The sequence below is a fragment of the Symphalangus syndactylus genome, chromosome 13 (genome assembly GCF_028878055.3).
Source record: "Symphalangus syndactylus isolate Jambi chromosome 13, NHGRI_mSymSyn1-v2.1_pri, whole genome shotgun sequence".
NCBI classification, from domain to species: domain Eukaryota; kingdom Metazoa; phylum Chordata; class Mammalia; order Primates; family Hylobatidae; genus Symphalangus; species Symphalangus syndactylus.
The window spans coordinates 117,130,049-117,155,408 of record NC_072435.2 but is presented as its reverse complement, the minus strand read 5'-3'; the positions used below and the strand labels follow the sequence as shown (position 1 = coordinate 117,155,408).

The 25,360-nt window shown below is 46.0% G+C and overlaps 1 protein-coding gene across 10 annotated transcripts in view; it reads right to left on the bottom strand.

Moving 5' to 3' along the window:
• RNF34 (ring finger protein 34) overlaps nucleotides 1-24,507 on the bottom strand; it is a 34,938-nt gene extending 10,431 nt beyond the window's left edge. Inside the window, exons 1-3 of one of the 10 annotated variants that reach the window (XM_063614706.1) lie at nucleotides 24,420-24,507; nucleotides 22,944-23,084; nucleotides 11,385-11,450 (exon numbers count right to left, since the gene is read on the bottom strand). In XM_063614706.1, coding sequence (XP_063470776.1) covers nucleotides 11,385-11,393 — 9 coding nt within the window. In that variant the 5' untranslated portion in view covers nucleotides 11,394-11,450; nucleotides 22,944-23,084; nucleotides 24,420-24,507. Of the gene's footprint in view, nucleotides 1-9,101; nucleotides 9,211-11,384; nucleotides 11,451-13,936; nucleotides 15,730-22,943; nucleotides 23,143-24,419 lie in introns of those variants that run through there. The other 9 variants (XM_063614707.1, XM_063614710.1, XM_055236937.2 and 6 more) reach the window with 9 other exon arrangements.
• Nucleotides 24,508-25,360: the final 853 nt, after the last annotated feature.

The following is a 25,360-nucleotide window of genomic DNA, read 5'->3' as shown; positions in this document are numbered from 1 at the left end:
GAAATAGTGATGCCTTTCAAGTCAGGTAAAGCCGGGTGCGGTGGCTCACACCTGTAATCTCAGCACTTTGGGAGGCTGAGGCGGGTGGATCACGAGGTCAGGAGTTCAAGATCAGCCCGGCCAACACGGTGAAACCCTGTCTCTATTAAAAATACAAAAAAATAGCCAGGCGTGATGGCGGGCGCCTGTAGTCCCAGCCACTCGGGAGGCTGAGGCAGGAGAATGGCGTGAACCTGGGAGGTGGAGCTTGCAGTGAGCCCAGATGGCGCCACTGCACTCCAGCCTGAGCAACAGAGCGAGACTCCATCTCCAAAAAAAAAAAAAAAAAAAAAAAAAAAGCTGGGCATGGTGGCAGGCTTCTGTAATACCAGCTACTTGGGAGGCTGAAGCAGGAGAATCGCTTGAACCCAGGAGGTGGAGGTTGCAGTGAACCGAGATCGCGCCACCGCACTCCAGCTTGGGCAAAAGAGCAAAACTCCGTCTCAAAAAAAAAAAGGTAAAATTATAATAGTTCGTACCTTTAAATGATTATATACCTCAAACTCTTTAGCCACGGTGTGCATAAAAGCATGAAAATCTGGCCAGGCTCAGTGGCTTATGCCTGTAATCCCAGCACTTTGGGGGGGCCAAGGAAGGTGGATCTCCTGAGGTCAGGAGTTCAAAACAGCCTGGACAACATGGCGAAACGCCGTCTCTACTAAAAATACCAAAAATTAGCTGGACGTATTGGCAGATGCCTGTAATCCCAGCTACTTGGAAGGCTGAGGCAGGAGAATCACTTGAACCCAGGAGGCGGAGGTTGCAGTGAGCCTAGATCGCACCATTGCACTCCAGCTTGGGCGACAGAGTGAGACTCTGCCTCACAAAGAGGGGGGAAAAAAAAAAGGATGGGCACGATGGCTCATGCCTGTAATCCCAGCACTTTGGGAGGCAGAGGTGGGGGAGCAGATCATGAGGTCAAGAGTTCAAGACCAGCCTGGCCAACATGGTGAAACCCCGTCTCTACTAAAAATACAAAAATAGCTGGTGTGGTTCCCAGGCACCTGTAATCCCAGCTACTCGGGAGGCTGAGGCAGGAGAATTACTTGAACCCAGGAGGCAGAGGTTGCAGTGAGCCGAGATCACGCCACTGCACAACAGCCTGGGTGACACAGCAAGACTCCGTCTCAAAAAAAAACCAAAAAGCATGAAAATCTAGATTCACTAAGAGTTAATTTAAAGTTAGTGTTCAGCCAGGCACGATGGCTGACATCTATAATCTCAGCACTTTGGGAGGCCAAGGCAGGTGGATTACATGAAGTCAGGAGTTCGAGACTGGACTGAGCAACATGGCAGAACCCCATCTCTACTAAAAACACAAAAATTAGGCCAGGCGTGGTGGCTCACGCCTGTAATCCTAGCAGTTTGGGAGGCCAAGGCGGGCAGATCATGAGGTCAGAAGATCAAGACCATCCTGGCTGACACGGTGAAACCCCATCTCTACTAAAAAAACAAAAACAAAATTAGCCTGGCGTGGTGGCGGGCACCTGTAGTCCCAGCTACTTGGGAGGCTAAGGTGGGAGAATGGCATGAACCCGGGAGGCAGAGCTTGCAGTGAGCCGAGACTGCGCCACTGTACTCCAGCCTGGGCAACAGAGCAGGACTCCATCTCAAAAAAAAAAAAGAGTAGTTGGGCATGGTGGCATGCACCTGTAGTCCCAGCTAGTCGGGAGGCTGAGGCAGGAGAATCGCTTGAACCCAGGAGGCAGAGTTTGCAGTGAGCCAAGATTGTGCCACTACACTCCAGCCTGGGTGACAGAGTGAGACTCCATCTAAAAAAAAAATTAATAATAATAAAGTTAATGTTCTCTTAAGTAAAGGATTCATCCACAGTTCTTTAGAGTATGTACTCAAAACTGGTAAAACTTTGTTTTAAAAAATTCAGTTTGCATGTTACGTTTTTTGGGGAAAAAAATACCTCAACTGCAGAAAGTACTCCCAGGATAAACTTCTCTTCATTCCAGGGTTAACAGAAGTGCAGTTTCACAAAGTTTAGCTTCCTACTAATGTAGCTACTAAACCAACAGCTCTCTTAGCTTTTATCTCCCCCCCCCCCCACCTTTTTTTGTTTTTTTTTTTTTTGAGATGGAGTCTTGCTCTGTCGCCCAGGCTGGAGTGCAGTGGCGCGATCTCGGCTCACTGCAAGCTCTGCCTCCCGGGTTCACGCTCACGCCATTCTCCTGCCTCAGCCTCCCAAGTAGCTGGGACTACAGGCGCCCGCCACTACACCCGGCTAATTTTTTGTATTTTTAGTACAGACGGGGTGTCACCGTGCTAGCCAGGATGGTCTTGATCTCCTGACCTCATGATCCGCCCGCCTCAGCCTCCCAAAGTGCTGGAATTACAGGCATGAGCCACCATGCCCGGCCTTTTATCCCCCTTCTAATTCATGTCTGATGTTGCCTCCTGGACTACAGTGAAAGTTCCTCATGGACAAAAACTTCTTTTTCTCCTGCTCCTCTTTCCACCATGGTATGACTGACAAGTAACTGTGTAAAAAATTCCTATTATCTCTTCACAGGCAATGTAACATTATTAAAATTTTACATGCTACTTAGAAAGTTCAAAATATGTTTTCTTCATAAAGAAAACCAAAAATCTCAAATGACACCCCCTTTTAAAAGCGGCACTGTCAGAGATTATGACCTTTGTATCAGGGATAGTTTTACAATGAATTAGGGAAGGATACAATTTTTCAAACCATGTTAATGAGTATGAGCATTAAAAATTCTAGGCTGAAAATTTTTTTTTCAACTACACAGCTCTGGTAAAGGGAATAGGACTTATTTTGGGAAAACAGATGGATTCTCTGTGTAGATACCAATTTTGGAGGGGGACAATTTTGTCCCATTCCTCATGTTTCTATACAAGGAAGGGAATTTCCTTTGTTCCCCAGAAAGAAAATGAAGAAAAACCCTTAATTTAGCCCTCATCATAAAATAAAAATTTAAAAACAGGCCAGGAATGGTGGCACACACCTGTAATCCCAGCACTTTAGGTGGCCAACGTGGGAGGATTGTTTGAGGCCAGCCTGGGCAACATAGGGAGACTCTATCTCTACAAAACATAAAATTAGCCAGGTGTGGGGGCATGTGCCTGTGCTCCCAGCTACTCGGAGGCTGAGGCAAAAGGATCTCTTGAGCCTGAGAGGTCGAGGCTATGGTTAGCTATGCTTAATGCCACCGCATTCCAGCCTGGGTGACAGAGTGAGACCCTGTCTCAAAAACAAACAAAAAAGCCCAAGCCAACCTCCAAAGTGTCCCAGGCAAAAATGCTGCTATAACCCAATATTCAGTACAACTCAGACACATATTAACTATTGTCAGCCAAATACTACAGGAATAGAAGGTAAAGAAGCAATCCTGAAAAATTCAGGTTGCAGCCTCATTAGAATCTCTGAACTTAAATTTGGGCAAAATCTTCCAATAAGAACATGATCTCCCAATGAGAATAACCTTAGCATCATACTGAAGGGCAAATCCACTTACAGTTATCATCTCTGACAGGAGCATTTGCAACACTCCAGCCTTCTGGAAAGTTCAGAAATTTGAAGCAGGGGAAGCCCCTGTCACTAGTATATTTGAAGTATTTTTCTTTTCCATCCAGCATTTTTTTTTTTTTTTTTTGGTGGTTTTGAGACAGAATCTTGCTCTGTTGCCCAGGCGGGAATGCAGTGGCACAATCTCGGCTCACTGCAACCTCTGCCTCTCGGGTTCAAGCAATTCTCCTGCTTCAGCCTCCTGAGGAGCCGGGATTACAGGCACCCACCACCACACCCAGCTAATTTTTGTATTTTTAGTAGAGACGGGGTTTCACCATGTTGTCCAGGCTGGTCTCGAACTCCTGACCTCGTGATCCGCCTGCCTCAGCCTCCCAAAGAGCTGGGATTACAGGCATGAGCCACCACACCGGCCCCATCCAGCATATTTGAAAATTTTAATTTCCATCTCCCCTTTAAGCCCCGTGTTTTCTGGCATCCCAGTGCTGAAATGAACATAATTTCTTTTTTTTTTTTTGAGATGGAGTTTCACTCTTGTTGCCCAGACTGGAGTGCGATGGCACGATCTTGGCTCACCGCAACCTCTACCTCCCAGGTTCAAGCGATTCTCCTGCCTCAGCCTCCCTAGTAGCTGGGATTACAGGCATGTGCCACCGTGCCCGGCTAATTTTGTATTTTTAGTAGAGGCGGGGTTTCTCCATGTTGGTCAGGCTGGTCTCGAACTCCTGACCTCAGGTGATCTGCCCGCCTCGGCTTCCCAAAGTGCTGGGATTACAGGTATGAGCCACCACACCCGGCCATGAACATAATTTCTTTACATTCATTTTAGCACTGAAGTGCCAGGAAACACCCACCCCCGCTGCCGTTTGTTGGAACAGGTGTTTTAGTCCTGTAGCTTGGTAGCTGCTGTCAGTACCTCTTGCTAAGGAATTGCCTAGGGTTGTGAAACTGCCCTTAAGAGAATGGTTTTCAGCCTTGGCTGCATGTTGGACTCACCAGGCAAGTCTTTAAAAATACTGATGCCTGGGGTCCCAGCCCCAGAGATTCTGATTTCACTGGTCTGTGGTGCAGCCTGGGCACCAGAATTTTTTTGAAAACTCCCTGGGTAATTCTGATATACAGGCCAGGTTAAAAGCTTAAGACCTGCTCAGTCCAAGGGAAGATGTCTTCTTCCTGCCTATACTGTTTCAGCTGGAACATCACCCTCCACAAATTCCTGAGTGGAAAGGGCTGTGGTTACTTTGGAAGCCTGTGGCCCTTGACTTCTGGAACTAATGCCTCAGCCACATACTCCCCAAGACCTGTGTACATGTTTTTCTGTTGTGGGATATGTAGTATTTCGCATCCCACTTTGGTTTTACCCAATCCTTTAAGAAAGGGTCAGCTAAGTTTTGGCCAGGTGTTGTGGTTCATGCCTATAATCCCGGCAGTTTGGGAGGCGGAGGCCAGCGGGTCACCTGAGGACAGGAGTTTGAGACCAGCCTGGCCAACATGGTAAAACTCCGTCTCTACTAAAAATACAAAAATTAGCCGGGCGTGGTGGTGCACGCCTGTGGTCCAAGCTACTCAAGAGGCTGAGGCAGGAGAATCGTTTGAACCTGGGAGGTGGAGGTTGCAGTAAGCAGAGATCACGCCACTGTATCACTGCACTCTTGCCTGGGTGACCGAGCAAGACTCTACCTCCAAAAAAAAAAAAAAAAAAAAGAAAGGGTCAGCTGAGTTTTTAACAATCTAATCTGATTCTTCAATGAATCCCTTTCCTTTTTACCACATATTGGCCTGTAACTTTTGCTGGACTTTGGTGCTCTCCTTGATTTTATTTGCTCTTTGCTTTTGGGCCCAAACTTTTATTTCCCACCTTAACCCCTCTGCACATTTTCTTGTGTGAAATCTCCCAATATTAGGAGAAAGTCAGTGATTTCTGGGTCTATCAAAAGCAGCCATTGTTCAAAGTATTTTTGTCCTTCTTCACCTCCAGGCTGAAGAATCCATCTAGAAGATAAATCCTTCCAAGCTTGGACTCCATCTACCTGGCTCTCCTTTAGTATGTTTCATCTTCCTGTACTTTCTCACAAATTTCAGAAATTATTCTGCATGCCTCCTCAGGGCAAAGGCATCTCTACCTACAACTGTCACCTTGACACTCACCTAATAGTGCTTGAAGTGCCCTATACTGATCTTTCCCCTCTTAAATCTGTACACATTGTCTAGTTTTTATTTATTTATTTATTTATTGAGACAGAGTTTCACTCTTGTTACCCAGGGTGGAGTGTGGTGGTACGATCTTGGCTCACTGGAACCTCTGCCTCCCGGGTTCAAGTGATTCTCGTGCCTCAGCCTCCCAAGTAGCTGGGATTACAAGTGCCTGCCACCACACCCTGGTAATTTTTTATATTTTTAGTAGAGATGGGGTTTCACCATGTTGGCCAGGCTGGTCTTGAACTCCTGACCTCAGGTGATCTGCCTACCTCGGCCTCCCAAAGTGTTGGGATTACAGGCGTGTGCCACCGCACCTGGCCATTTATTTTTATTTTTTTAGAGACGGGATCTCGATATGCTGCCCAGGCTGATGTCAAACTCCAGGGCTCAAGGGATCCTTCTGCTTCAGCCTCCCAAATCACTGGGATTACAGGCATGAGCTACCATGCTTGGCCCACATTTTCTGTTATGACTTGACGGAACCTATAAAAGCAATTGGAGAACTATTTAAAAGACAATTTCCCCAAGGGTTTATTGAATCTGAGCTCTTACAGTGGAGAGGGGGACAAGGGATGGGGGGAACATATGCCAATCTATTTTCTGAGCTCTTCACACTCTGCCTCTGTTATATTTCCTTGGAACCCAGTTACCATATCCAGTAGGGTCATAACCAACAAGCATCACTCTCCTGCACCCTCCTTTTAAAAACTTTAGAGACCTAAGTTCATGTTCTTTCCTGTTCCATTTCTGTCTTCCCTATATTTTAAGATCTTCCTCCAGTTAAATTAGCCTGTATTCCTTTATTTTTCTTTTATTCATTCATTGCTTCCATACTGATAGTAAGATTGAAGCATCTTCTACAAACCACTCCATTTCCTCCTAGATTTTGAGCAAACCCAGTTCCTGGAAAGACAGCATACTAGGCATAGCCCTTGGGCTTCCGAATTTGCAGTCAGTTCACCGAGTTGTTGTATACTAGGCATATGCCTTTGGCTTCTGCGTTTGCAGTCAATTCATTGAGTTGTTGTATACTATACCCCCACCTTTGGCTTCTGACAGTATACTAGGCATACCCCTTTGGCTTCTGAATTTGCAGTCGATTCACTGGTCTCAATTCCAAAGTGGTGTCTTCTTTATGGAAGGGTCACCATCCATTATTTGTTCATTGGGGGAAAAAAACCCTACAGTTACTACTCCGTGAATAAAGCCCAAAGCCAGATCTCTGAAAAGGCTGGAACTTTGACAATGCAAGCCATGATCTGGGCTTCCATGACCTACTTGGGGACCTTAGTTGGCAGCAAAACTCCATGGGTTATACCACATGAATCCAAGTGGTATCTAAGAAGTATAACCCTTTTTCTAACAGTTTAGAAAGAATAATCTGGGGGGAAGGGGAAGGAGGGAAGAAAGGAACAAGGGGTGAAAAACTAACATTGGGTACTGTGTTCACTACCTGCTGACGGGACCAACTGTACCCCAAACTTTAGCATCACTCAATATACCCATGTAACAAATCTGTACATGTACCCCCAAATCTAAAAGTTGAAATTATATTTAAAAAAAAGAACGATAATCGTGAAGACAGCTAAATTTCCTCTCTTGACCATGAATGTAGTTTAAAACAACATAGAGAATAAGAGAATGAGGCAACTGTCTGCCTATGCCTGGCACAAAACTCCAAGCTCAGAGAATTTACCTGTGTTTGGAGTTTATTTTCTAGCCATCAATGATTACTAAAAATAAATGATTTGTTCTTGATAGTCTAATCCACCCTCTTAAGCCAAAGCTGCTCTCAGTAGAGCCACCATAGGACCATGGTCTGCCTGGCTTATATCAGTTAAAAACCAGGTATCGTATTTAAAAACTTAACACCTAGCCCAGCGCGGTGACTCATGCCTGTAATCCTAGCACTTTGGGAGGCTGAAGTGGACGGATTGCTTGAGCTCCAGAGTTCGAGACCAGCGTGGGCAACATGGTGAAATCCCATCTCTACTGAAATACAAAAAATTAGTCAGGCGTGGTGGCGGGTGCCTGTAGTCCCAGCCACTCGGGAGGTTGAGGCACAAGAATCACTTGAACTGGGAGGCGGAGGCTGCAGTGGGCTGAGATCATGCCACTGCACTCCAGCCTGGGCGACAGAGCAAGAGTCCGTCTCAAAAAACAACAACAACAACAACAACAAAAAACCTTACACATTCCATAATAAGAAATTAAATTCTAAAACCTGCCTGGACTGCCTCAGACACCTAGACGTCCTCATGTCATTCTGGTATCCAATGCCAGTTCTCCTCTTTTCTTCAAAGACAGTGCACCAAGATTTTAGGGAGCCAGTAACAGTACCTTTTTTCCATATCCAATTTGGAGCTAATTAAGAAATAAGACAGGCTGGGCGCAGTGGCTCATGTAATCCCAGCACTTTGGGAGGCCGAGGTGGGCGGATCACAAGGTCAGGAGATTGAGACCATCCTGGCTAACATGGTGAAACCCTGTCTCTACTAAAAATACAAAAAATTAGCTGGGCGTGGTGGCGGGTGCCTGTAGTCCCAGCTACTCAGGAGGCTGAGGCAGAAGAATAGCGTGAACCTGGGAGGCGGAGCTTGCAGTGAGCCGAGATTGCGCCACTGCACTCCAGCCTAGGCAACAGAGCAAGACTCCATCTCAAGGAAAAAAAAAAAAAAGAAATAAGACAGAGGCCGGGCGCAGTGGCTCACGCCTGTGATCCCAGCACATTGGGTGGCCGAAGCAGGAGGATCATCTGAGGTCAGGAGTTCCAGACCAGCCTGGTCAACATGGTGAAACCCTGTCTCTACTAAAAATACAAAAATTAGCCAGGCACAGTGGTGGATGCCTGTAATCCTAGCTACTCAGAAGGGTGAGGCAGGAGAATTGCTTGAACCTGGGAGGCAGAGGTTGCGGTAAGCAGAGATTGCACCACTGCACTCTAGCCTAGGTGACAGAGCAAGACCCTGTCTCAAAAAGAAAAAAAAAGAAATAAGACAAATGGAAATTAAAATGTTTGTTTTTACTGATAGCATCAACTGGAGAACAGGATCTTAGCTCTGCAGCCAACAAGTCTGGATAATATACAGCTGACCAAGAGCAGCTTACCAGCTAGTTGAGTGGAGACCAGAACTCCATCTTCACTACAGGAAGACAGATGTGAGAAGGTCCCAGAAAGTACTGGGCCAAGCATGTCAGTTCCTTCACTGAAACTCCTCAATGTTCAAGTCCCTCTTTTTCTTCCCATAGCAGAGACTGACAGTGTTTCTCCCATACTGTTCCCTCCCCAGAAATGAATTAGAAGCCCCCTCCCCTCTGTAGGAGCAAAGGAGAGGAAGCAAATGGGAGGGGAAAGAATACAAACCTAAATAATCTGCGTAAGAGTAGGAATGACAGTTTCCAGCCAATAAGATTATAAGGACTCTCTCAGGTTCCTCAGTCAGATTCAAACAATATAAGCCCATGAAACATCACTACAGTCACCAAAAGCAAGAGGAAAGGTGTTCTGTTTCTTTGCAAGAGCAGCAGCCCAGCTCTCTTTCTGGCACAGTGCCAGGATTTTCAAATGGCCTCAAGGTTCAGCTGTCTTTGCTTCTGTGTGTGTATAATCTAATATGCTTTCAGAATCCCTGTGGGGAGAAAATACTTCAAAATGCTCAATTTAAAGAATTCACAAGTTTACCACAAATTTTCAACCCTAAACTACATCAGGATGTGATCCCTTTTAATGATTCCATTAAATATACTATCAACCAGCCAGACTAGAACGAAGAATCAGAAAAGCTATGGTGGTTTCCATGAAGATTAAATGACAGGCTGGGCACCGTAGCTCACACCTCTAATCCCAGCACTTTAGGAGGCCAGAATCACTTGAGGTCAGGAGTTCGAGACCAGCCTAGCCAAGATGGTGAAACCCTGTATCTACTAAAAATACCAAAAAAAAATTAGCTGGGCGTGGTGGTGCACACCTGTAGTCCCAGCTACACAGGAGGCTGAGGCTGGAGAATCACTTGAGGCAGAGACTGCAGTAAGCTGAGATGGTGCCACCACACTCCAGCCTGGGCAACAGAGAGAGACTCCATCTCAAAAAAAAAACAGCCAGAGACAAAAGAAGTATACGGGGAGAGAAGGAAAAGAAAGTTTATGAGTATGAAAACAGACAAGTAGGCCAGGCGCGGTGGCTCAAGCCTGTAATCCTAGCAGTTTGGGAGGCCCAGGCAGGTGGACTGCCTGAACTCAGGAGTTTGAGACCAGCCTGGGCAACATGGTGAAACTCCGTCTCTACTAAATACGAAAAAAAAAAAAAAAATTAGCTGGGCATGGCAGCTACTCGGGAAGCTGAGGCAGGAAAACTGTTTGAACCCGAGAGGCGGAGGTTGCAGTGAGCAGAGATCGTGCCACTGCACTCTAGCCTGGCGACAGAGTGAGACTCCGTCTCAAAAAAAAAAGAAAAAAAAAAGAAACAGAAAACTAAATGATCTAAGTCATTCGCTTTTTATTAAACTAGGTAAATAGCAAGGTAATAATGCCATAGACTCTTCTCATAAGAGTCTGTCTTGCTTGCCATAACTCTTAATATGTTATTACACATTCACTTTTTATTAAACTAGGTAAATAGCAATATAATAATAAAGCCATACACTCTTCTCATAAGAGTCTACCTTGCTTGCCATAACTCTAAGTTAAATATATTATTTACACAGTTATTTTAAGGATGAACCTAGAAGTTTTAAATTCAAAAAATAATTGTCTCGGATGCTACATGAATCTACAAGGACCAAGGAGGGATACTGTTCTTCCACCAATGAAAGCTTCCTCAGAGAACTCACCCACTATATGTCCAGGGTTTGTTTTAAACTCTGGACAACCTTCAATTTGCTAAAACTCAATGTCCTGTGTTAAACGACAGGAAAAAGATGTATTAAATCTTAGCAACAGTGATATAAAATAATCAGTTTTACAGTTTAATCTTGGTTAGGTTAAACTTTCCTACATAACTAAAAGCAAAGCAGAAAAAACAGTTGATAAAAAAGCAAATCTTTATCCTTTTTTTTTTTTTCTTTGAGACGGAGTCTTGCTCTGTCGTCCAGGCTGGAGTGCAGTGGCGCAATCTGGGCTCACTGCAAACTCTGCCTCCCGGGTTCACGCCATTCTCCTGCCTCAGCCTCCAGAGTAGCTGGGACTACAGGCGCCTGCCACCACACCTGGCTAATTTTTTGTATTTTTAGTAGAGACAGGGTTTCACTGTGTTAGCCAGGATGGTCTCGATCTCCTGACCTTGTGATTTGCCTGCCTCGGCCTCCCAAAGTGCTGGGATTACAGGCGTGAGCCACCACACCTGGCCTCTTTATCCTATTTAGAGCCATTTGAGAAACACATGCTCCTTAGAATATGAAAGGATTTCTTATCAAAACTGCTGCTTCAACTGAAATACAATATGCAGGGACCTAACTCTTAATGACCAAATATCCAACCATATACCACAAAGGAAGGAATTCTACATCCTAAATTATTTCTCTCATACCATTTGGACATTAAGCAGGTTGCAAAAACAGATGATGAACTCTAAAATGCAATACTTTTAGACAAGACATTGGCCAAACTGATAGATTATTACAATAATGTGTGCTATAGATATAAATGTTACCTTCCTCATGCTTGGGTTTTTGTTTTCTTTTAACAGTATACTTGATCCTTAGCACCACTCCCCCACCTTTCAGAGAAAAAAGAGGAAAAGGAATTACTTTCAGTAGATTACTTTCTCCTTGATATCTCATTTTGAGCTTGGAAGAACAACCGAGATTAGCACAATTAATGGTGAGATCAATATAAATAAGGAAAAATGGGAAAAAGGATTAAATCAAATTAACACAGGGCACTAATTTGGATTTTTTTTTTAATCCCTTATGGAAAGTTGATTGGATGTTACTGTAAGGTTAAAATGTTACTTGAGTCTGAGAGGTAAGACCTATTTCAAAACATGTTTCCAAACCAAAACACCAAAGGGAGAAAGTAAATACCCATTCCGTACATATGCTAAAACCAGCTGCTCCAGGTTTGAGTGAACATGTACTTATCCATATAATTGTTTAGCTTTTTTTATTTTTAACTGCTTAACTTTTTTTTTTTCCTTTTTTTCTTTTTAAAATAATTTTTAATCGAGACAGGGTTTTGCTATGCTGGCCAAGCTGGTCTCGAACTCCTGACCTCAAGTGATCCATCCGCCTTGGCTTCCCAAAGTGCTGGGATTATAGGCGTGAGCCACTGTGCCCAGCCAGGTATACTTGCTTGGCTTTTAATGTAATTTTAATTCCACAGGAAGAAGTATTTCCTTACATGAACATTCACATGTTAGCATTCCATGACATCAGGAATCAGTCTCTGCCCAGAAATCTACAGATGAGCATACCCACAATTAAACAATTTCAATATACATCAACATTAAGTTAAATAATAAACATTTAACAGCCCAAATCCTAAATGGTGTAAATCCAGTTTCACAAAAACAAAAGCACCATTTATAACTGTCATCTTGCACAGGCTGATGTTTATTCAGGTCCATATTTTGCTTCTGAAAATACATATCTTTTCTATAATTTCAATTGCCACCAAACTTTGTTTCTAAAATTTCATCTTGGAAAGTAGTACCGTCCACTTCAATTCAAAACACACGTCTGTTTTCAAAGAACTTGTTTAAAAATGTCAACACTGGACCTGTCTCTAATTCTTTCCTTCGAAAGCTAGTTCCTTAATGGGCCACAAATTTAATATTGATACTGACATTCTTCGAGGCATTATATATAAAGATCCCTGCTTTGTTTTTGGATCTTAACACAGCAGAGGGTGGTTTTCAGGAAATAAAGCTACTTCTAGATATTTTAATAGAAATTTCAAGCCGCAATAATATAACTAAACTGGAAAGTCAAAAAATAAGCTTTTACAATATCCTCATACTTCAAGGCACAGTTCCAAAGTTACCTATTCCAAAACTATTCCTTGCTTTCTGTAGCCAGAAGTATCCTTCTTGCTCCTAAGTGTTTTGTCCCCGCCTTTTTTTTTTTTTTTTGATACCTATAGCCTTCTGTCTTGTAATATGGTTACTTGGAAATAACTCTTCTTTTGAATGGTAAACTCCTTCCTAAGGGGTGAGACTGTATTTTGAATTACTTCTCTTCACCATGTCTCCCTCTTGGCTAATGCACAGAAAACGTTCAACAAAACGTGCTGAATTTCTGTGACCAGCTGACACTCTTTTTCAATCTTCCATAGTAAATCTTTGACGCTTTATGGAGACAGCGTTAATTTAGCAGCTCACCTGCTAGATGACCCACCCCCAGCACACCTCTGCACTGAGATTAACGAAATCGTCTAGGTCTGAAAGTTATCATCACCTTATGACTCATCCCACTTGGTTTGAGTTTGGCAAATCAATCAATACCCTGAACTGACTGCTGTTCACAGAGCTCTTCAGAACTCTCAGTGATCGGGTTGAGAATCATCTCTCAGAAGTAGGCCGGAAACCCCGCTCCCCTTCCCCCTTTTCTTCAACTTCTCATCAGTAATGCTCCCACGCTCTCACTCCCACCTTGGAGAACTCAAGCTGCCAGATTCCTTCTGCGTTTACCTAGTGGCGATGGAGGCACATCTAGCCTTCTCTAGGTCGCGGCCCAGACGTTCAGCCTACGAAGCACCCCTTCCGGGTGGCATCCCCACCCTGAGAGTTCTCTAACCCGTTAGCCTGGCCCCGGCCTCACCACCCCCTGCACCCCTCCCGTTCTCCTCGGTCCCACGATGTCCCCGACACTTGGGTTAGTTCAAGGACTCGGGGCAGGAGAGGGCACGCCGCGCGCCAAGGGACCGAGGCTGATGCGAGCCCTGGCGGCTCTGCCTCAGGCCCCCGAGGAGGCGCACAGGGCCGGGCGCAGAAAGGGGCCCACCCGGCGCGAAAGCTGGGGGCGCCCGGCTTCTCCCCATCGCTCGGGTCGCTGACGGGGGTGGCACTGGAGGAGCTCGAGAGAGTCCGGGAGCCTGCCCTGGCTCGGTTGGGGCGCCTGAAGCCGGGCAAGCGACCCCCCTCAGCGCTGCTCTCCGAGATGCCGACTAGGTAACCGCTAAGGCGGAAAGAAAGGAGGCGCTTCAGGTGCCCTGGCTGGATAGGATTGGCGAGGAGGGGTCTGTCCGGCTCCACCGGCCCCTCACCTTCATGGCCGCGACCGCCTCGGCTCGGCCGGCTCTACCAGGAAACTCAGCACCATAGCAGCTCCTCGCACTGCCGACCTCCTTCCCTCTGGGCGGCGATTACGACGCCCCGGGAGGCGACCGAGCGTCCGGACGTAAGGGGCGTGGTCACGCTCGCCGCGTGCCCCGGTAAAAGCGCAGAGCAGCAGCCAAGACAGCCAATAGAAAGCCGACTTTCGGGGGGCCGGTCACCAGAGCCAATGAAACGGCAGGGATGGGGCGGCGCCTCTGGCGTTCCTCCTGGCTGGGAGTGCGGGGTAAGAATTCTTTTCCGCCCTGAGCGGAGACCTGCGGGCCTGGGCGTGGCGGAAGGCGCGCTGCGGAGCTCTTTCTCGGTTGGGTGTTTGAAATGGGAGACAGCGTCCCCTGAGGAAGCTGCTGCGGCATTCTGGGCTAGGTGGTCAAGTTTCCGGGGAGGGGAGCGCGGGAAGGGCCCTGGTGAATTTGAACACGCCGGTTGGCTCGAAGGCTTTTGTTATGACCGTCAGAGCAGGGCTTCAGATTTCCTTCCCAGACGTTCCCGCGTTCACGCTCGGTGATGACCTCGGGGCTCCTCACTTGTGGGTCCGGTAAGGAGCGGCAGCTGCACTCGCTAGGACGCGGCCTTTAAAAACAAGGCTTATAGAAAACACTTAGAAAACCAAGGGCTCTCAAATCCCACGTGGTCTTTGAAAAGCTGTATTCAAAATAGCCAAAATCGTAGCACAATAAAAGAATTTGCTCGAGCCTTGGAATTGCCTTTGGACAGAGAAACTGAAGTTGTAAATTAAGGTATCGATTTCTTCAGCTGTACTGGATGACAGTTTATTTTCCTATACCCTTTTTTTTTTTTTTTGACAAGGTTTTGCTCTTGCCCAGGCTGGAGTGCAATGGTGTGATCTCGGCTCACTGCAACCTCCGTCTCCCGGGTTCAAAGGATTCTCCTGCCTCAGCCTCCCAAGTAGCTGGGACTTCGGGCGCCTGCCCCCACGCCCGGCTAATTTTTTCTATTTTTAGTAGAGACTGGTTTTCACTGTATTGGCCAGGCTGGTCTAGAACTCCTGGCCTCAGGTGAGCCGCCCACCTCGGCCTTCCAAAGTGCTGGGATTAGCCACCGGGCCCAGCTGATTTTCCTACACTTTTTAATCTCACCTCTAACTTAACCAATATTTAAGATTTTCGCCGGGCGCGGTGGCTCAAGCCTGTAATCCCAGCACTTTGGGAGGCCGAGGCGGGCGGATCACGAGGTCAGGAGATCGAGACCATCCTGGCTAACACGGTGAAACCCCGTCTCTACTAAAAATACAAAAAATTAGCCAGGCGTGTTGGCGGGCGCCTGTAGTCCCGGCTACTCGGGAGGCTGAGGCAGGAGAATGGCGTGAACCCAGGAGGCGGAGCTTGCAGTGAGCCGAGATCGCGCCACTGCACTCCAGCCTGGGGCACAGAGCAAGACTCCGTCTCAAAAAAAAAAAAAAGATTTTCAACATAAAAAAGTCAATTCGCTCTTCATGAGGACCTAAGACTGTTCTGTTGTATATGTACATTATAGATTTGCTTCGACAGTTGTGCTGTATTAGATTAAAACACACGGAGAGAGAGAGACAGAGTGCGTGCCAGGCCACTTCCTTAGACTGAAATAATGCATCAGAGTATGTATTTCTCTTGCTTCAAGTGCTGCTCAGATAATGTCACTTCTTATCCAGAATAGTCCTAGGTTTTCTTTTTTGCAAAAATGTACAGAAAGCCTTTCATTCACGATGCAGGACGCAGCTGAGCTTCATTGGAAGAGAAAGTATTAATTAATTCTAATGATCTAGACACAAAGAAACTCAATAAAAATGTCCTTGGGGTACAAAGCCATGGTTGTCCCTCATTAGAAAAGGCCTGGCAGGTCTATCTCCAGAGTTAGTAAGCACATGAAAAGATGCTCAACATCATTAACTATCAAGGAAATGCAAATCAAATCCACGGATACCGCTGTGCGCCTACAAGGATGGGTAACGTCAAAAAGAAAGAAAATAGATGGTGAGGATGTGGAGAATTTGGAATCTTCATACATGAAAGGTGGGAATGTAAAATGATGCAGCTGCTATGAAAATGTCTGACAATTCTTCAGAAATTTTTTTTTTTTGAGATGGAGTCTCGCTCTGTAGCCCAGGCTAGAGTGCAGTGGCGCGATTTCGGCTCACTGCAAGCTCCGCCTCCCGGGTTCACGCCATTCTCCTGCCTCAGCCTCCCGAGTAGCTGGGACTACAGGCGCCCGCAACCGCGCCCGGCTAATTTTTTGTATTTTTAGTAGAGACGGGTTTCACCATGTTAGCCAGGATGGTCTCCATCTCCTGACCTCGTGATCCGCCTGCCTCGGCCTCCCAAAGTGCTGGGATTACAGGCATGAGCCACCGCTCCCGGCCCAAAAATGTTAAAACAGAGTTACCATGAGACCCAGCAATTCCACTCCTAGGTGTATACCCGAGAGAAATGAAAACCTAGGTCCACAGAAAAACGTACATGCTAATGGTTCTTAGCAGCATTATTCATAATAGTCAAAAAGTAAAAACAACCCAAATGTCCATTATCTGAGAAATGGTTAAAGGAAATGTGGTCTCTCTATGCAGTGGAATATTATTAGACCAAAAAAGGAATGAAGTACTGATACATATTGCAACATGGCTGAACCTTGAAAACATCATGCGGCTGGCTGGGTGCAGTGACTGACTCCTGTAATCCCAAGATTTCAGGAGGCCGAGGCAGGCGGATCACATGAGGTCAGGTGTTCGAGACCAGCCTGGCCAACGTGGTGAAACCCTGTCTCTACTAAAAATACAAAAAAAATAGCGGGATATGGTGACGCACGCCTGTAATCCCAGCTACTCGGGAGCCAGAGGTGGGAGAATCTCTTGAACCCAGGAGGTTGAGGCTGCGGTGAGCCAAAATTGCGCTATTGCACTCCAGCCTGAGCAACAGAGCAAGGCCCTGTCTCAAAAAAAAAAAAAAAAAAAAAAAAGAAAAGAACAAAAAGAATAATCATGCTAAGTGAAAAAAGCTAGACACAAAAAGATTACATATTATATGATTCCATTTACAGGAAATGTCCAAAATAAGCCAATCCATAGAGACCAAAAGTAGAGTAGTGATTAAGGTCTCTGAAGGAGCAGGGGGGAAATGGAGTGACTGCTACTAGACACAGGTTTCTTTTGGGGTAATGAAAACATTCTAGGGGGCTGGGTGCGGTGGCTCACGCCTGTAATCCCAGCACTTTGGGAGGCCGAGGCAGGCAGATCACAAGGTCAGGAGATCCAGACCACGGTGAAACCCCATCTCTACTAAAAAATACAAAAAATTAGCCAGGTGTGGTGGCGGGCGCCTGTAGTCCCAGCTACTGGGGAGGCTGAGGCAGGTGAATGGCGTGAACCCAGGAGGCGGAGCTTGCAGTGAGCCGAGATTGCACCACTGCACTCCAGCCTGGGCAACAGAGCAAGACTCCGTCTCAAAAAAAAAAAAAAAAAAAAAAAAAAAAACACATTCCAGGCCGGGTGTGATGGCTCATGGCTGTAATCTGAGCACTTTGGGAGGCTGAGATGGGAGGATCACCTGAACCGGGGAGTTCGAGACCAGCCTGGGCAACATAAGGAGATGCCACCTCTACAAAACATAAAAACAAAAATTAACTGGGTATGGTGGTGCACACCTGTAGTCCCAGCTACTTGGGAGGCTGAGGTAGGAGGATCACTTGTGCCCAGGAGGTCGAGGCTGCAGTGAGCCACTATACTCCAGCCTGGGTGACAAAGCCAGACCCTGCTCAAAAAAAAAAAGGAAAAGAAAATGTTCAAAATTAGCTATGTGAATGGTTGTACAGCTCTGTGAGTATACTAAAAACTCTTGAATTGTATAATTTAAACGGGTGTATTATATGGTATGTGAATTATATCTCAATAAAGCTGTTAATATTGAGGAACAACACAAAAAGAAGAGTTAATGCAGCTGGAAAGTGGCCACAGAAGGACAATGAAAACAACCAAGGGTAGGGAGCAAGTTAAGTATCAGGGGAACATTTGAAACAGTGCAATACTTGGGAAGACTTGTCTTATTTTGCCCCCAGCACACAGATCTGTACCTAGCATAAGCAAGCTCCCAATAAATTGTGTTTGGTTTTTTGTTGTTGTTGTTGTTTTTGAGAGAGTCTCCCTCTGTCACCCAGGCTGGAGTGTGGTGGTACAATCTCTGCTCACTGCAAGCTCTGCCTCCCAGGTTCAAGTGATTCTCCTGCCTCAGCCTCCCGAGTATCTGGGATGACAGGTGTGTGCCACACACCCGGGTAACTTTTGTATTTTTAGGAGTGATGAAGTTTCACCATGTTGGCCAGGCTGGTCTCGAACTCCTGACCTCAAGTGATCTGCCCACTTTGGCCTCCCAAAGTGTTGGGATTACAGGTGTGAGCCACCGTGCCCAGCTGAATTGTATTTGTTGTTGTTGTTGTTTGTTTGTTTTTGAGACAGAGTCTCGCTCTGTCGCCTAGGCTAGAGTGCAGTGACTCGATCTCGGCTCACTGCAACCTCTACCTCCCAGGTTCAAGTGATTCTCATGACTCAGCCTCCCGAGTAGTAGCTGGGGTTACAGGTGTGCACCACCATGCCCAGCTAATTTTTGTATTTTTAGTAGAGGAGTTTCACCATTTTGCCCAGGCTGGTCTCCAAGTCCTAGCCTCCAGAGATCCCCCTGCCTCAGCCTCCCAAGTGTTGGGATTACAGGCGTGAGCTACCACACCCAGCCATCAATAAATGTTTGAGTGAATATTTTTTTTTCTAGAAGGTGGAGAAGGAAAATATTTTTTAAAAAAAATCATAAGGGAGTAAATAGGTTGCACATGAGTTTACAATGCCTAACTACTTGAAGTTGGGACTTTCTGAAGTTGAGAGAGATTTGTGCTTAAACATCACTCTTTTTTCAATGAAAGAGATGCATTTTGTGATCACAGTTTTTTCTTTGTTTCAAATTTTATATAATGACCCTCTTCTTTTTTTTTAAGATGGAGTCTTGCTCTGTTGCCCAGGCTGGAGTGCAGTGGCACAATCTTGGCTCACTGCAAGCTCCCGGGTTCACGCCATTCTCCTGCCTCAGCCTCCTGGGTAGCTGGGACAACAAGGCGCCCGCCACCACGCTGGGCTAATTTTTTGTATTTTTAGTAGAGACATGGTTTCACTGTCTTAGCCAGGATGGTCTTGATCTCCTGACCTTGTGATCCGCCAGTCTCGGCCTCCCAGAGTCCTGGGATTCCAGGCGTGAGCGACCGCGCCCGGCCAATGACCCTCTTCTTTCAATTGTGTACTAATTGTACCAATTGTGTTCGGGAAATTTTTGTCTGTTAAGTTATGATCATAACAACCTAATGCTTTGTATTTCAGAGACAAAAAGTAGGAATGCCAAGACACATGGGATAATTTATTGTAACTCAATGCAATTGAGGATGCATTGGATCCTTAGGATGTAGTGGGGGCATGTTCTGAGTTGTTTCTTTTTAACACCTCAAAAAAATATTTTATTGAATTCACAATGTGCTGAAAGTCAATTAAATAATTTCAAATCTCTCTCAATGTCAAGAAGAAGCAAAAGTTTCATTATCTAAATTTTTGAGGCCTGGCATGGTAGCTCACTCCTATAATCCCAGCACCTTGAGAGGCCCAGTAGGGGGTTTGCTGAGCCCGGGAGTCTGAGACCAGCCTACGCAACATAGGGAGACCCCCATCTCTACAAAAAACACAAAAATTAGCTGGGCATGGTGGCACGCACCTATGGTCCCAGCTACTTGGGAGGCTGAGGTGGGAGGATTATGTGGGCCCAGGAGGTCAAGGCTATAGTGAGCCATGATTGTGTCACTGCACTCCAGCCTAGGTGACAGAGTAAGACCCTATCTCAAATGCATAAATAGGTTGGGCATGGTCGCTCACACCTATAATCCTGGCACTTTGGGAGGCCAAAGTGGGAGGACCACTTTGCGGCAGGAGAACAGGGTCTGGAGACAAGGAGCCTGAGGCCAACCCACAGCAGACTTCTTGGAATTGGACCAAAAGGAAAACCCCACCTCTCCATGCCCAAGTGATAAGGGGCCAGAGGCTCCTCCCCCTACAAAATCCCCTCTCCCTTAGGTCACAAACAATAAATGCCTCTAATTGGTAGAGGGCCAAGTCTTCACTTCAGCCTTTGATTGGTTGTGGGCAAATCCTTCATTTGCATAGGGTGTAACCAATTGGAAGCCTCTAAAGAGTACCTAGGAGTGTTGTGAAATTCTTTTAGTTTAATAAAAACCCTAAACAACATTGCAACTGGGGCTCTTGAGCCGCTTGCTTGAGTCCGCTCCCACTCTGTGGAGTGTACTTTCACTTCAATAAATCTGTGCTTTTGTTGCTTCATTCTTATGTTGCTTTGTTTGTGCATTTTGTTCAATTCTTTGTTCAACGCACCAAGAACCTGGACAACTCGCAATCAAGACTTTCCATTCGGTAACAGCTTGAGCCCAGGAGTTGGACACCAGCCTGGGCAACATAGTGAAACCCTGTCTCTACAAAAAATAAAAAATTAGCCAGGTGTGGTGGTGCACTGCTGTGGTCCCAGCTACTCAGGAGGCTGAGACGGGAGGATTACTTGAGCCTAGGAATATGAGGCTGCAGTGAGCCGTGATTGTGTCACCGCACTCCAACCTGGACGACAAAACAAGACCTTGTCTCAAAAAAAACTAGTAAGTCCAGGTGCAGTGGCTCATGACTGTAACTCATGACTTGAGTGGCCAAGGCAGGCAGGTAACTTGAGCCCAGGAGTTGGAGATCAGCCTGGGCTCTACAAAAAACACAAAAAATTAACTGGGCATCGTGACAGGAGCCTGTAGTCCCAGCTACTCCAGAGACTCAGGTTGGAGGATCACCTGAGCTCTGGAGGTTGAGACTGCAGCTAACTGTTTGCACCACTGCATTCCCACCTGAGTGAGAAAGTGAGACCCTGTTTCAAAAAATAATAATAATTAAATTTTTGTAAGTTACTGAATAATCTATTTCAACATTATGTGTACTTAAAGGACAATAGGCCAAGCGCAGTGGCTCACGCCTGTAATCCTAGCACTTTGGGAGGCCGAGGCGGGTGGATCACGAGGTCAGATCGAGACCACCCTGGCTAACACGGTGAAACTCGTCTCTATTAAAAATCGAAAAAGAGGCCGGGTGCGGTGGCTCACGCCTGTAATCCCAGCACTTTGGGAGGACGAGGCGGGTGGATCATAAGGTCAGGAGTTTGAGACCAGCCTGGCCAAGATGGTGAAACCCCATCTCTACTAAAAATAAAAAATTAGCTGGGCGTGGTGGCAGGCGCCTGTAGTCCCAGCTACTCGGGAGGCTGAGGCAGGAGAATTCCTTGAACCTGGGAGGCGGAGGTTGCAGTGAGCCGAGATCGTGCCACTGCACTCTAGCCTGGGCGACAGAGCGAGACTCCATCTAAAAAAAAAAAAAAAAAAAAAAAAAAAATCGAAAAAGAAATTAGCCCGGTGTGGTGGCAGGTGCCTGTAGTCCCAGCTACCCGGGAGGCTGAGGCAGGAGAATGGCTTGAACCCGGGAGGCGGAGCTTGCAGTAAGGCGAGATCATGCCACTGCATCCCAGCCTGGGCGACAGAGCAAGACTCCTTGTCAAGAAAAAAAAAAAAAAAAAAAAAGAATCTTTGGCCGGGCGCGCTGGCTCACGCCTGTAATCCCAGCACTTTGGGAGGCCAAGGCAGGCGGATCACGAGGTCAGGAGATCAAGATCATCCTGGCTAACATGGTGAAACCCCGTCTCTACTAAAAATTCAAAAAAGTTTGCCGGGCGCAGTGGCGGGCGCCTGTAGTCCCAGCTACTCAGGAGGCTGAGGCAGGAGAATGGCGTGAACCCGGGAGGCGGAGCTTGCAGTGAGCCGAGATTGCGCCATTGCACTCCAGCCTGGGTGACAGAGTGAGACTCTGTCACAAAAAAAAAAAAAAAAGACAATAGGGTAGAAGGCTATTATTCTTCTTCTTATTATTTATTTATTTATTTATTTTGAGACGGAGTCTCGCTCTTTCGCCCAGGCCGGAGTGCAGTGGTGCTATCTTGGCTCACTGCAAGCTCCGCCTCCCGGGTTCACGCCATTCTCCTGCCTCAGCCTCCCAAGTAGCTGGGGCTACAGGCGCCTGCCACCGTGCCCAGCTAATTTTTCGTATTTTTAGTAGAGATGGGGTTTCACCGTGTTAGCCAGGATGGTCTCGATCTCCTGACCTCGTGATCCGCCCGCCTCGGCCTCCCAAAGTGCTGGGATTATAGGCCTGAGCCACCGCGTCTGGCCGTAGAACGCTATTATTATCCTAACAATGGAATCACCCAATGATAACAAGTCATAGAAGGAAGATAATATGCCTTTTTAAAAGTTGGTTAGCAACTTGCTGTATTAAGCCATTTCTTATTTTGGAAAACGTCAAACATATATGAAGTAAACAGAATAATACAATGAACCCTCACATACCCATCACCCAGTTTTAACAATTCTCTACGTTCTGCCATTCGTGTCTCATCTCCAGCCCTTGTACTTCTCTACCCATGCCCCACCACTCTGCCATCTAAGCTCAACTGCATCATTAGACGAGTGCCCAACTCTGGTTGCCTAGATACGAGCCAGATCAAAGTATTTGAGAATTGGATCTGGTTTGCTATGTTTTTATTTATCCTTGGTCACTTTAGCAAATATAACTATTTTACCTACTCAAGGTAATCCATCTTTTTGGAGTCATTGCATAAGTTTTATAATTTAAAAGATCAAAGAAACTCTCTAACCATCCCTGAGTTTGCAAATGCCAAAGTTGTAGATAGGTCATAAAATTGACTCAGTGGTAGAAATGACAAAGTATCTCTTCATCTGAATGCTTAAACCAGCTCCCATCTGAATCTGGACTGTCTGATTGACTTCCGCTACAGTAAAAATGGTTTCAACAATACTTACTGCACTTTAGAGAAACATCTCTGCAGCTGGAGAACAGATGGCTCCCCAGAATCATTTTCTTTTGGACTGATAGCATCTTTTTGGAATTCTGCCAGTGAATTATGCTGTCAACTCATACATGTAATCTTCTTCTGCCTCCCTCTGTAAAATGGAGAAAATGGTTGTGAACCAGGAACTTACATCTTCAACTTTGCCAAATAGCTGAAGAATCCTGAAAGTGAAACAGAAACAGAACTTTTTGTGGTTTCCAGGCCAGGCACGGTAGCTCACGCCTATAGTCCCAACACTTTGGGAAGCTGAGGCGGGCAGATCACTTGAGTTCAGGAGTTTGAGACCACCCTGGCCAACATGGTGAAACCCTGTCTCTACTACAAATATAAAAATTAGGCTGGCATGGTGGTGCGCGCCTGTAATCCCAGCTACCCAGGAGGTTGAGGCATGAGAATCACTTGAATCCAGGAGGCGAAGGTTGCAGTGAGCCGAGATCGTGCCACTGCACTCCAGCTTGGGTGACAGAACGAGACTCCGTGTCAAATAAATAAATTAAAAAAAAAATAGGCCAGGCACGGTGGCTCATGCCTGTAATCCCAGCACTTTGGGAGGCCAAGGCGGGCAGATTACGAGGTCAGGAGTTCGAGACCAGCCTGGGCAACATGGTGAAACCCCATCTCTACTAAATATACAAAAATTAGCTGGGTGTAGTGGTGGGCACATGTAATCACAGCTACTCGGGAGGCTGAGGCAGGAGGATTGCTTGAACCCAGGAGGCAGAGGTTGCAGTGAGCCGAGATCATACCAATGCACTCCAGCCTGGGCCACAGAGCGAGACTCTTATCTTGAAAAACAAAATAAATAAAATAAATAAATAAAATAAAGTGGTTTCCAGAGAGTGAGACAAATAACACAGAGCCAATTGGTATTTCTCTGAAGTTGGAGCACTTTACAGGCTTTTTCTCCAATAACCCTCCTTAGCAGGCAGAAAGGAGAAAGGGTTTTCTTCTTTTCATGGCTTGGGAAAGTGAGCTCTCTTGCCTGAGGCTTGGTGATGCAGCGATGAAAGAAGAGCTGCCAACTCTCCTATCCCCAGTCCAGCATGATGCTCACCGGTATTACGATTCTTCCAATAAAAAGACAGACCTTCCAAAACAAGTTCATTCTTGTACAGTAAATCTACATTCATATACGTCTTAGTCCATTGGTGTTGCTATAAAGGAACACTTGAGACTGGGTAATTTAAAAAGAAAATAGGTTTATTTGCAGGGCTGGGGGCAATGGCTCACACCTGTAATCCCAGCACTCTGGGAGGCTCAAGTGGGAGGATCACTTGAGCCCAAGTGTTATAGACCAGCCTGGGCAACACAGCAAGATCCAGTCTATAAAATCTACCAGTGAGTCGATTTCATGACCTATTTCCAACTTTGACATTTGCAAACTCAGCTTAAGCAGGGGTGGTTAGCCGAGCGTGATGGCACATACCTGTAGTTCTCACTACTTGGGAGGCTGAGGCCAGAGGATCACTTGAGCTCAGGAATTGGAGGCCATCCTGGACAACAGAGAGAGACACTGGCTCTAAAAAATAATAAGTAAATAAATAAAAATTTAAAAGTCTGCCAGGTCCTCATTTTGTTAATAGTTGTATCATAGTATGGTTTTGCTTGAACAGAGTCTCACTAAGATCTACAGATTCTGAACTTAATAATAAGTCCTGGCGGAGCACAGTGCCCCACGCCTGTAATCCCTGCACTTTGCGAGGCCGAGGCAGGCGGATCACCTGAGGTCAGGAGTTTGAGACCAGCCTGACCAACATGGTGAAACCCTGTCTCTATTAAAAATACAAAAAATGAGCCAGGTGTGGTGGCAGGCACCTGTAATACCAGCAACTCTGGAGGCTGAGGCAGGAGAATTGCTTGAACCTGGGAGGTGGAGGATGCAGTGAGCAGAGGTCCTGCCACTGCACTTCAGCCTAGGCAACAGAGCGAGACCTCGCCTCAAAAAAAAAAAAAAAAGAGTCCTTCATCATTTGCTATAAAGTTTTTGAGTTACAAGGGCCCTTCGAGGTCACTTTATGTACTTTCTCAATTTACATTGAAAAAGTGCCTCCCAGAAGAGTTAAATGTGCTGAGGATCACACATCTAGCTACAGGCAAAGATGGGACCAGAAGCCAAGTCTGACCTCTTAAGCTCATGCTTTTTGCTGGCAACTTTGGAAAAAATCCAACCATTCTTTGCTCTAAATTCAAAGACAACCCAGGCTTCAAAGACGGAAACTATCTAATGACTCCTTGGTAAGGATGTTGGGAATTTACCTGGACAAATCTTACACTCCAAACTGTAGTAAATTCTAAACCAGAAAAAGGTTTAAACATATTTTTTAGAAAACTAAGAGAAAGCATATCATGTATATTTCAGATATAACA